The following is a 13,624-nucleotide window of genomic DNA, read 5'->3' on the forward strand; positions in this document are numbered from 1 at the left end:
ACGGCACAACCCAAGGGGGGGGGGCGCCAACCCAGACAGGATGACCACAACAGTGAATCAACCCACTCAGGTGACGCACCCCCTCCAGGGACGGCATGAGAGAGCCCCAGCAAGCCAGTGACTCAGCCCCTGTAATAGGGTTAGAGGCAGAGAATCCCAGTGGAAAGAGGGGAACACTATTTGGATAGTCCCAAGTAGATGTTCTGTAAATGTTCGATAACTGTCAACAACATTTCAACTATCCACTAAAACTAAACCCCCTAACCTTAGCCCTGATCCTAACCATAACCCTTCGCTTATTCTAAACCGCTATATGTTGATAAGCAACTGCTTACTAAGTTAGGTTTAGAATAAGCGAAGGGTTATGGTTAGGATCAGGGCTAAGGTTAGGGGGTTTAGTTTTAGTGGATAGTTGAAATGTTGTTGACAGTTATCGAACATTTACAGAACATCTACTTGGGACTATCCAAATAGTGTTACCCCAGCATGCCATGCTATGAGACTGGAGAGGATGAGGTTCAATGGTGTTACAGGATGATAGCATCTCAAATATTGTGTTTTGGCCAGCATCCATGTAAAAAGGTCAATAGGCTAACCTGTGGTCCTCAGTGTTTATTATCATATGCAAATATTTACAATGATATGACCACACATGACCAAAAAAAACATCACTGCATACAAATAAGAAAAGAGCAGGTTTATGTTGCATAGCCTACATATTAAACATAATTAACGAGTGAAAAAAAAATATTTTGATCATTCAAAGATTGATAGAATAATGCATTTTCTGTATACCTAATTTAATAATAAAATAACATTAAAATAATAATACAATTATAATACACTTTCAAATCGGTTATTTATTACACAGTAATAGCCTAGAGGAGGGATTACAAACCAAATGTTGCTATCTCCATCTATGTCTTTAAATCCTGAAGCAAGCACCTCCCTCTCTTGAGTTGCTCCACTGTCAAGTACATTTCCTCTGCATCGGAATGGCAAAGGGAGAACGTGCTCCAAGTAGTGCGACTGTCAGTGTCGAATAGTTCGTGTTAATGCCTGGTGTTATTATTGCATAGGAACAAATGCAGGAGTTGCTTACCTGGGCGTGTATATGTGTTTAGAGGGAAATCAACGCTCCCGCTCAAACCGGTAATTTGATACATGTTTTAAAAACATTTGAGCTTTGATGTTTGAGTTTACATGTTCCCGTGTTTCTCCTCGAAATAGTCATCCGTCTCTTGGTGTACAATGTAGCGTCATTTGTGTATTAGCCTACCTGCATGAATGTAACATGATATTTAGTTCGATATGACTAATGTGACTGAAAGTAAAAGCGTAGAATGGCTTCAACTCGAGTTGGAATCCGGGGGAAGTTCGCTGCTTTTGTTGGACTGCCGATCGCACGAGCTTTACGAATCATCCCACATAGAAACGGCGATCAATTTGGCAATTCCAGCATTGATGCTGCGAAGGTTTAAGAAGGGCAACATACCCATCCGAACTATCATACCGAACCACGAAAACAAGGAGAAATTCGTTAGACGTTGCAATACAGATACAGTGATTCTGTACGATGAGTGCACTGTGGACTGGCAGGATGGGGCCACTGGCTCGGTTCTGGGACTACTTCTTCAGAAACTATGGGACGACGGATGTAAAGCATATTACCTGGAAGGCAAGTTACAATTTTGCCTTTATATTGTTTTTTAATAGGATATGTAGATTATTCCTTGTCTAACTTTCCGTGCACTGTATATAAAGTAGGGTTAAAATATACTTTAGACAAACAACTCAAATCAATCAATTTTAATTATATAGATAGTATATACAATACAGCATAGTTTTGAAGGTAGCCCACATCTATTGTGCCTCAAACTTTGAGAAGTAGTGTGACTGAGAATCTCAATTAAAATTCCAAAATGGCTACGCCATGTTTTGCTACTGTTTGAAAAGGGCATGCATTTCATGAATGTTCTGCTGTGTAGGAAATAACTATTGCCCATACAGTTTTCAGTAATGGTATAGATAGCATACAATTGTTATTGAGTCAGTCCTATTCACATGTTATTAACATGTTATTCATAGTAAACAAAACGTAGTACACAGCCTATTACTTAATTTGACCATTTGTCAGTCATTATATTTAAACTAGAACAAATAATATTTGACCTCAATCTCTGTTCTGTTGTTACAGTTTTAATAATAATTATAATTATATGAATATAATGCTTGGCTGTGATACACAGGACAACACATACACAATTTTAAAACTCCTTGGTTATTTTGATCTCAGGGGGATTTGGGAAGTTTCAGACCGAGTACCCAGAGCACTGTGAAACCCTCCTGGACAGCTCCTGTCCCAGCTCCTCTCCCCCTCTCTCTGTCCTAGGCTTCGGAAGTCTCCGGATCAGTTCCGACCTCTCAGATGGTGAATCGGACCGTGAGCCGAGCAGCGCCACAGAGTCTGAGGAGAGCCCCCTTCCCAACATCCAACCTGCCTTCCCAGTCCAGATCCTCCCCTTCCTTTACCTGGGCTGTGCCAAAGACTCCACCAACCTGGACGTGCTGGGCCAGTACAACATCAAGTACATCCTGAACGTCACGCCCAATCTCCCCAACATGTTTGAACATGACGGCCTCTTCACGTACAAGCAGATCCCCATCTCGGACCACTGGAGTCAGAACTTGTCCCAGTTCTTTCCAGAGGCCATATCCTTCATCGGTGAGTAGCTGACTTACTGTGCGGGGGAGAACATGATAGATCACATTGTGTTCCAAAAGTTACTATCTGTGGAGAACGAAGCCTGTAGGAAAAGACACACGGGCATACCTAGTATATGATACACCTCTGTGAATTACAGTGAGAAAGAGGAAGTGGTTTGCTGTCCACCTAATGTTCTTGGTGTATTTTAGTCATATTTGTATTATGATTTGAATCATTGTTACCGCTAAGTTCCTGTTCTACCCAGTGGTATTGCTCATCACTGAAACCCCCTTGTGTGATGAAGCTATGGCTTTTACTTTCACATCTGGTTACAGATGTCACAAGTCAACATAACTGCCTATTGGTGTCTTCTTTTTTATTGTTTTTCTCTCTATAACAAAAAAATCGATATATTGGTCCATCCACCACCTCTCTTCGGGTATGTATTGGTCAAAAAGAGAGCTGGACTGAAGTCGCAGTTGCTCGGCACAAGGGACAATACCTGTGCTGCTGATGAACTTCCTGGATCATTTTTAGTGTCATACAGTATGTCTGTTATTTAAGGATGGAAAAATTGAATTGAGATATTTTGTCGCAGGCCTACAGACAATACCCCATATTGTCAAAGTGGAATTATGTTTTTCTAAATTTGTACTAATTAATTAAAAATTAAAAGCTGAAATGCCTTGAGTCAATATGTATTCAACCCCTATGTTATAGCAAGCCTAAATAAGTTCAGGAGTAAAATGTTCTTCACAAGTTGCATGGGCTCACTCTGGGCTCACTCTGTGTGCAATGATAGTGTTTAACATGACTTTTGAATGACTACCTCATCTCTACCCCAAACACAAAATTATCTGTAAGGTCCCTCAGCCAAGCAGTGAATTTCAAACACTGATTCAACCACAAAGACCAGGAAGGTTTTCCAATGCCTCACATTATTTAAATGGTATAAATAAATAAAAAAAGCAGATACTGAATATCCCTTTGAGCATGGTGAAGTTGGTAATGACACTTTTCATGGTGTATCAATACACCCAGTCACTACAAAGATAGAGGCGTCCTTCGTAACTCAGTTGCCGGAGAGGAAGGAAACCGCTCAGGTATTTCACCATGAGGCCAATGGTGACTTTACAGATTTTAATGGCTGTGATAGGAGAAGACTGTGGATGGATCAACAACATTGTAGTTACTCCACATTACTAATGAAAAGAAGGAAGTCTGTACAGAATAAAGATATTCCAAAACATGCATCTTGTTTGCAACAAGGCTCTAAAGTAATTGTAAAAAATGTGGCAAAGCAATTACATTTTATTTTCCTGAATATAAAGTGTTATGTTGGGGCAAATCCAAACAACACATTACTGAGTACCACACTCCATATTTTCAAGCATAGCGGGGGCTGCATCATGTTATGGGTATGCTTGCTTGTAATTTTGATGGGTATGCTTGCTTGTAATCATTAAGGACAGGGGAGTTTTCAGGATAAAAAAATAAACAGAATGTAACTAAGAACAGGCAAAATCCTAGAGGAAAACCTTGTTGAGTCTGCTTTCCACCAGACACTGGGAAATTAATTCACCCAGCAGGACAATAACCTAAAACACAAGGCCAAATCTACACGAGTTGCTTATTAAGAAGACAGTGAATGTTCCTGAGTGACCGAGTTACAGTTTTGACTTAAATCTATTTGAAAATCTATTGCATGACCTGAAAATGGTTGTCTAGCAATCATCAACAACCAATTTCACAGAGCTTGAATAAGTTTTGAAAAGAAAAATAGTGGAAAAGTTCTTACCAAATAATATTCACATCTGTAATCGCTGCCGAAGGTACTTCTACTAAGTATTGACTCAGGGGTGTGAATACTTCCATTTTTAATACATTTGCAACATTATGGGGTATTGTGTGTAGATGGGTGAGGTAAAAAATCTTATTTCATCCAATATGAATACAGGCTGTTACACAACAGAATGTGGAATAAGTCAAGGGGTATGAATACTTGCTGAAGGTATAACGTAATGTCACTCTTGTACATCGCCTTGGTCCGTACAATTGACCTTATTTTAGTGCCCCAAAAACGTAATACTTCCAGATCAACTGTAATATCAATACCATTGTAAAGCACAATTTCTCCCCTTTCCAACAGAATCAATGACATGACCTAAACGCTGTCCGTTTCTGCACGATTCAAGAAGGCAATGGGCTCCGTCGGGTCTTTTTAAAAATGGCGGGTGGGGATGCAAAACTAAAACGTCATAGTGAGAAGGAGAGATGTCGTGTGGGAAAATTGCATTCTTTCACTCGATCTGTCCAACTTATCACCTATTCACCTCTAGAATGTAAATAAAACACTATAAAGAGTTTATATAATGTGTCATTACATACCTATTTGAAGGTTTGTGTCGAATTTGAATCGTGTTTTTAGGGCGGTGTTAAAGTGATCTTAGAAGTAAACAGCAGCTTTGAGAGTCATGATCGCTTGCAGTGACAACGCAAAAAATGACTAGGTATCCCCCTTACCCCCGTCACTGTCCATTTCTTGTTTTTAAACGATGAGAGAAGTGCTACACCTGGTGGAGAGAGATTGTAAGACAGAAATAGTTGCTTTACGCGGGCTGTACGTTACGGCATGACACGTCACGATTTAATGGAGGGTCCGTTTTTTCAACTTTCTCCAATACTATAGAGCCATGTCGCTCAACCATGGCGTTCTTTGCATCCTCGTTTGAATGTCGCGGTTGTGCACATTTGTACAGAATGGGGTGAGTTTACGTTATCTCTTTATTATGCATGCAAATACTTTTGAGCAGATTTCCAACATTAAACCTGGAGCTGATTTGCTGGTGTTTTTAGTCTTTTATGTCCCCCCAAAATGTAAATAATAACTACTTTTTTTGCTCAGATAACTTGGGAGGGCCAAGTTGGGGAACCCTAACTTACAGAAACCCACAACAGCACCGGAAACCTTCTAGGTTATGTATGTTTGTACAAGTGGTGATTCCAGGCTTGTTGTGCACCAGTTTGTCGATGGGGTTAGTGGTAGAGGAATGAAACATGGCTTCCACTCTCTATGGCTGCCTGTGTTTGGTTATCAGGTCATGAGTCTAACTCTAATGTATCCTGGTTGTGGTGGAGTCCAGGGCGTTTCACCCTGCTGGGATTAACTCACTATAAATGATATTTCCTTTGACAAATGGAGATGTCATTCAACAAAGATAAAGGTCTACTTACTGTCTCCCTTGATCCTCATGAGAAAACAATAAGAAGCAGGCCTACATGTTAGCTATTGTGTTGAACCTTATGAACACACTATCAAGCCCTGATAGTCTGAAGTTTATGTGATCATAAAAACAGTCTTATTTGACTCATGTTGACCTTCTTCCTCACTTGTACATGTAGATGAGGCTCGGTCCAAGCAGTGTGGCGTCCTGGTACACTGTCTGGCTGGTATCAGCCGCTCTGTGACCGTGACGGTGGCCTACTTGATGCAGAGGCTCAACCTGTCCCTCAATGACGCCTATGACTTTGTCAAGAGGAAGAAGTCCAACATCTCCCCCAACTTCAACTTCATGGGCCAACTGCTGGACTTCGAGAGGACACTGGGGCTGCACAGCCTGTGTGACAACCACTCCTCCTCCAATGAGCAGCTCTACTTCACCACGCCGACCAATCACAACATGTTCCAGTTGGACACTCTGGAGTCGACGTGAGGAGACGGAGAAGGCAGGGTTTAGCGGCCATGTTGCTTCATCAGTGTCTACATGGTCTTTTGTAGCCTGTCAGGAAAAGGAAAAGAGTCCTGGAACTGCAGCTGGTAGTGAGAGACTGAGGAGGCTCACCTGTCGTGCAAGTGATTTAAGTATGGATTTTTATAGCCCACGGTGCTCCCCAGTATGCTTTAAAAAAGTACATACTTTGTTTGGTCCACGCTCTGATGCCTTATCGTCTGTAATAGTGAATAATGGTATGGTTATTGCAGGAAATGTCATTATTATGAGCTAACTCTGAGATAGTTTAACTGTTATTTCATATTCTCGAGCTGTAATGTGGATGTGTCAGTTGTTTTCCTAACAAATGTGGCTAATGCGTTGGTCTGAAGGAAGAGGTTGGCCATGGAGAATGTGAATCAATGTTTTCTGGGACCAAACAGTTTCTTTTGAATGCTACTTTTGCTGAGGAGATGGGGCTACTTTAAGTTGGCCTTGAATGACTGTAATGTTCCTTTTGATGACTGTAACGTTCCTGTTGATGACTGTAACGTTCCTGTTGATGACTGTAACTTTCCTTTTGATGACTGTAACGTTCCTTTTGATGACTGTAATGTTCCTTTTGATGGCTGTAACGTTCCTGTTGATGACTAACATTCCTGTTGATGACTGTAACGTTCCCGTTGATGACTGTAACGTTCCTGTTGATGACTGTAACGTTCCTTTTGATGGCTGTAACGTTCCCGTTGATGGCTGTAACGTTCCTGTTGATGGCTGTAACGTTCCTGTTGATGACTGTAACGTTCCCGTTGATGATTGTAACGTTCCCGTTGATGACTGTAACGTTCCTGTTGATGACTGTAACGTTCCCGTTGATGACTGTAATGTTCCTTTTGATGGCTGTAATGTTCCCGTTGATGACTGTAACGTTCCTGTTGATGACTGTAACGTTCCCGTTGATGACTGTAACGTTCCCGTTGATGACTGTAACGTTCTTGTTGATGGATGTAACGTTCCTTTTGATGACTGTAACGTTCCCGTTGATGACTAACATTCCCGTTAATGACTGTAATGTTCTTGTTGATGGCTGTAACGTTCCTTTTGATGGCTGTAACGTTCCCGTTGATGACTGTAACGTTCCCGTTGATGACTGTAACGTTCCCGTTGATGACTGTAACGTTCTTGTTGATGGCTGTAACGTTCCCGTTGATGACTGTAACGTTCTTGTTGATGACTGTAACGTTCCTGTTGATGATTGTAACGTTCTTGTTGATGACTGTAACGTTCCCGTTGATGACTGTAACGTTCTTGTTGATGACTGTAACGTTCCCGTTGATGACTGTAACGTTCTTGTTGATGACTGTAACGTTCCCGTTGATGACTGTAACGTTCCTTTTGATGGCTGTAACGTTCCCGTTGATGACTGTAACGTTCCCGTTGATGACTGTAACGTTCCCGTTGATGACTGTAACGTTCTTGTTGATGGCTGTAACGTTCCTTTTGATGGCTGTAACGTTCCCGTTGATGACTGTAACGTTCCCGTTGATGACTGTAACGTTCTCGTTGATGGCTGTAACGTTCCTGTTGATGGCTGTAACGTTCCTGTTGATGGCTGTAACGTTCCTGTTGATGGCTGTAACGTTCCTGTTGATGGCTGTAACGTTCCCGTTGATGACTGTAACGTTCCCGTTGATGACTGTAACGTTTCCGTTGATGACTGTAACGTTCCCGTTGATGACTAACGTTCCCGTTGATGACTGTAACGTTCCTGGTGATGACTGTAACGTTCCTGGTGATGACTGTAACGTTCTTGTTGATGGCTGTAACGTTCCTTTTGATGACTGTAACGTTCCCGTTGATGACTGTAACATTCCCGTTGATGACTGTAACGTTCCCGTTGATGACTGTAACGTTCCCGTTGATGACTGTAATGTTCTTGTTGATGGCTGTAACGTTCCTTTTGATGGCTGTAACGTTCCTGTTGATGACTAATGTTCCTTTAGATGACTGTTCTAAACGTCTTCATTTGCAGCTCTCTCTCTCTTAACATCAGAATGGAGTGATCTTGGAAAACAGTAGTTGACAAGTGCTATGCTATTTTCCCTACTTTTCTGTCTTCAGAGTAAACATTTGATCATGTAGGAATGCAATACAGTATGTCAGAGCATTACCCTTTTATCTTTGTTGAACTGAGACAGGTCACCCTCTGCAAAATGTTAAAGATGAAACACCTAGAGTTTTGTAAAACTCTTGTAAATTGTAATAATTATAATAGCATTTCATTGTCTGCATGTAATCAAGTTGAATTTATGTTCTGTACCTCTTCTGCCTGTTGTTCCTGTGGCCTTTATCACACCTTCTAAGTTAACATAACACTTAACTGTCTTAACCTGGGTTATAGTATAGGATTGTCATATGCCGTGCTTGAAATTCACGACTTGTAGTTATGATCCATAATGGACATTTGAACCTTGTTTATTAAGTCATGTATAAGTCATGTATAGACACAATCTTCAGCCTGCAGCTACTCTTCCTTTAGCAGAACCATGTTAAGGGAAACATGCAGTGTGTTTTGATCCGTTCTGTTTTTGACAGTAATGTCTCGGAACGAGTCGGCTCAAAGTTGAATGGTTTAGTGAATGAGAGAGAGGGAATGAAATGAAACGAGTGAAGATGATGCTAAATGTGTTCTTACCTCATAGAGAGACATTTTCAGGGATTATATATAACATATCTGTATTTTGTTACAGCCTCTGAAATACATCAAAGGGCTGTGTTTATTTGGCATGTGTTTGTAAAATATGTACATAAGATTCGCTTGGTAACGGGGGACCTTTTCTCTGAATCATGAAGGATGTGAAGTTAAATTGACCCAATTACAGTATGTATGGTGTATGTAAAACTAAATGTACAATACATTTATGTACAAGTTTATACAACAAATATATTGTATATTTTTTACCTTTAAATGTGCTATGTATTCTTGTGTTATTATTACTGTCTTATTGTTATTCAGGTCTACTGCCGTGCTAAAGCTTAGGCTACTTTCAGTCAACACTCAATGACTCAACATCCACAATGAAGAATATCAAGTCCAGTGCAGAGTCAGCCAGGTGCTTTATTTCAGTAGGCTGTGGGATAGCCTCTGTCTATCTGTGTTGTGTTGTGTAGCACAATGCCCAAGGCTGTAGGTGTGGTGAGATATTCACACTGTCCACGCTGATGCCTGCCTTCCTGTCTGTTGTGGCCATGCAGGACGTCAGATGCAGAGATGGACGGGTCTCTGAAACCACAACACAGTCACTTCCTCTCCCAGTCACTCACTCAGAGTCACCCTACTTGGAGAGAATAGGAAGATGAGACAGCATAGAGCTGGAATATGTGCATTTCGTGACAATTAAGGCCCGTTCTACTTGATGACTAATATCCTTGCTAAGAATAACTTTTTTTAATGGATGTTGAGCTGGTGTCTCATTCTCAGACTGAACGTTTCAGTGTTTGTTGGGTAAATTCAGTAATTTCCTGTTTTTCTCATATCCAAAAGCTGCTTTGTCTCATTTGAAAAAAGGAAATGAAAGCTTGCCACTACATCCTCGGTTCCTGTTGGACATTTTGGGAGGGTGATGTGGGGGTCTTGTAACCCACTAGCGAAAGCCCGTTGAGAGTAGGGGTTAGGATATCCATGAAATATGTTGAGAATAGAATGTTCTCAGAGTATGAAATAATGGATATGTTGACATTAGGCCACACAGAAACTCACATCTCATAACAACACATTGAGTAGCATACTTAACTTGATGTTAATTATTGGCAAAAATGATGTCCCCTTATCATAGAAATATCCCTACCTCAGGGGTATCATTACCAATGACCTATGATTAGCCTGAGACTAGCCCTCTGTAAGCCTCACCTCAGCTCCTCCAAACCCTGGCCTGATGCACTTGTTTTAGCAGATTTCTACATTCCTCCCACTGCTGACCTGTGCCAAAACAGACATGATTCTCAGGCACTCTAATCCCTCTATCTAAGAAGAACCGGTTATGAAATGAGGCTTCCAATAATTGTAGCCCGGAGCTAAGCTGAAGAAAATGAAGTGTGAAGAGTCGTGTAGAGGACTGCTGCAGGGCTTAGTTACATTACAGTATAGCCTACTCATGAACTAATGACAGCAGAGTATCAGAGCTTACTATGAATGTGGTTTTAAAATGGAGAAGGCTAGGCATGGGTTGTTTCTTGTCCAGTTCCATTGTAAGTGGAGTACTAAAAAGTTCTTAAAATAACTAAATGAAAGAATTAGTTTCTTTCAAGTTTATTCCCCAATGTCAAGACAGAAATCTACTTCTCCCCCAACACTGTCTTTCTTTGAAAGAAGCACAACAGCGCAAGACCAGACTTGCCTAGCAACACCTTGCAGTTACGACAATAAAACTCCCGGTGTCTGGCAGGTTTCCCAGCATGACTGAACCTGGCTGGCTGCATACCTGCAGGGAAACACCTGTGATTATGTGTCAGAGCCACCCACCCACGGCTAGGGCTAGGCCAGGCAGAGGTCATGGTTTCCTACCTTCAGTCCCGGCCTGCCAAGGCGGCCTTGCGTGCCAGATCAAAGAGCAGAGACGTCTGATGCTCTGGGCTGTTAATGGGACAGACAATGTAGGCTCAATAGACTGGCCAATGAGGTTTAGGACTGAGGCACATCCGGAGTGATATAATGATGATTGAAAATAGCTCCCACGGCAACTTAACACTGCAAGGGAATAAGGGGAAGTACCCGGCCCTGATCAAGAAGAATAGTGGGGCAAAAAATTTGAGTTTTCACCCTTCCAAGTTTGAGGTGATAGAATCTCCCTACAGCAAAACATTCAGTGTTAATTAGTAGATACTATAACACTTCCTATGTGTAAATTCCCAGACCTTTGATGTGTAAAAGCTATGCCTCCATTATAGAATCACATACCACCTTATCTTTTGAGGCAGACCTCATCTGTGGTATCGCATAAGTCCCCTTCAACCCATTGCCTTCTGCTCTTACAGCTGCTATGGAATTCTCCAGAGCATTATGTTCAACCATATGTTTTCAAGGAATTCCTGTTGTATCATTCACGTTCGACTCATATTTGTACAATTGGATTAAACGTGAGAGAACAAAGAGTATGGGAGTGTAATCTGCTAGGGTACTAGCCTTTGTGTGAGAGCATTTAAAGTGAACCTTAGAAAACAAACTTTATTTACTTCTGGGTAACATGACATCATTGATTTATTCATGATCCATCATGGCACATTTAACATTCTTAAGAAGGCATATAGCCTCTTTCCAGCCCTATGTTTCAGTCAATGTACTCTGAAAGAGATTAGTGGAGTATTTTTGTCCTGTTGTTGTAATCACTAGCGAGGGGAAGCAGAGGTTAAGTCACTGCTTGCTCAGCAGTGGTGGCAAGGGAAGCAGATGTTCCCTGAGACTGACAGGGTTGTAGGGAGCGAGCGGGAGGGTGGAGAGGGAGGGAGGGAGGGAGGGGGTAGGAGAGGCAATGTTTTTGTGTGTTTGTTTGAAAGAAAAAGAGACAGAGAGAAGAAGCTGCTCCACACCTGCTGTGGTTAAGCACATCCACAGGCCTCACATTCAGCACATTTCATGACAGTAAGATAATCTCACAGCTACCACTGACTCAATGGCACAAATATGTCTGGAATAATTTACTTATTTATTTATCCTTCATTGAACCTGGAGAGTTTCTGAGAGATTAATCACATTTTAAAGAGAGGTCTGACTTAATGGGATAATAGTATGTGTTAACTTACTGTATAACTTTCAATCAGTTCCTCCAAGGCTGACATTATAAAGTACTCCTAAAGCCCATTCATTTTAGAAATAACAACTCTACAATAGTACAACAATGATCCGATATTCACTTCAATCATGAAAATAAATTAGATTACAATATTGAATGAATGGCTCTGTTCTTTCCCAGTGATTTGTCAGACCATTGAGCTTTTCCAGTGTGAAAGAGAATCTCATCTGAATCAATATTATCATCGCTGGGAGGATTTTTCCCTGGTCACGCTTTGTCTGTGGAAGGGAGATGTTCTCATCGATGGCCGTGTAGAATAATCCTAATCTCACAATTTGGCAAAACGTGCAGGAATGACATCATGTTGTTTTTCCCTGCCTCATGTTGATTTGTCCTACCTTAGTTAGCCAGCATAGAGAGATAGAGGCTGAATTAGGCCTCATAGCTGGATGTGATCTGGATGTAATCTTATTTACATACGATACGTGATGAACTGGGTCTTGTTGATCTGAACCAATCCGCATGTACTAGATACCAGGGAATTTGTTGTAATCTGTTTTACGCTAGTGAGGACATGGTGGTGTCAGACAATACAAATAATGCTCATCAATTGCCTCTGCACTGCCAGTGAGGAAATAATGATAGTGGTCAAACAAGATAAAAGCAACAAGGAGTTGAAGTCACCTTTCTGCTGCCACTGAGGTCACATCGTTTATATGGACATCATGTTTACATTCTTTAGCGATCATTTCACAGAATTATACATGCACCACATTGGAATGTAATGCACTGTCTTCACTGTTATTTCCTGTTCTTGGGGTGATTACGAAAATATTTTAAAAAGCCGGGACCATCGCTGGCCCGCGCCTGTGAAAGATTCAGCAGACTACGGGCATTATACACCTGGCTAAAAGACTACTGTAGCTCTGTTGGTGTAACTTTTATAGAGAACTATGACACCTTTGGGAAACAGAAGATGCTCTACAGAAATGAGGGATTCCATCCAAATCGTCTTGGCTCCTGGACCATGTCTGAGCATTTGCATTGAGACAATGATTTATCAGTGACCCAAACCTTGCTTAGATCATCCCTACCATTGTGTCGCTGAGTTGTTGTAGTGCTGCTGCAAATGTACATTATCCTGGGAGCTTTGACAATCATAATGTAAGTAATATATAATTAATGTCCCTCTAACTTCCCTGAACGCCTCTGTCAATCCTACAGCTATTGTATGCAGTAATTATGCGCCAATGAACCTGAGTTATACTGTTAGCACTTAGGCGGTTTGCCCTAGTAGAAAGTCTACTGTGTGCAGCTCACCTTGCAACGATCACTGTCATGCCTACCTCTGATAAGCCTCCCAGTAAAGCAATAAAAACAATCAAGAATCTCAGAAAAGTGCTTAAAAATGGCCCACT

At 41.3% G+C, this 13,624-nt stretch overlaps 1 protein-coding gene across 1 annotated transcript; it reads left to right on the top strand.

The window, feature by feature from the left end:
• The first annotated feature begins 968 nt into the window (after positions 1-968).
• Positions 969-9,390, top strand: LOC109869221 (dual specificity protein phosphatase 7). The gene is made up of 3 exons (XM_020459205.2): positions 969-1,678; positions 2,297-2,725; positions 6,110-9,390. Exons 1-3 carry the CDS (start codon positions 1,312-1,314, stop codon positions 6,418-6,420), a joined length of 1,107 nt encoding a protein of 368 aa, XP_020314794.1. The 5' UTR covers positions 969-1,311; the 3' UTR covers positions 6,421-9,390.
• Positions 9,391-13,624: the final 4,234 nt, after the last annotated feature.

Source organism: Oncorhynchus kisutch, linkage group LG24 (genome assembly GCF_002021735.2).
Source record: "Oncorhynchus kisutch isolate 150728-3 linkage group LG24, Okis_V2, whole genome shotgun sequence".
Classification (NCBI taxonomy): domain Eukaryota; kingdom Metazoa; phylum Chordata; class Actinopteri; order Salmoniformes; family Salmonidae; genus Oncorhynchus; species Oncorhynchus kisutch.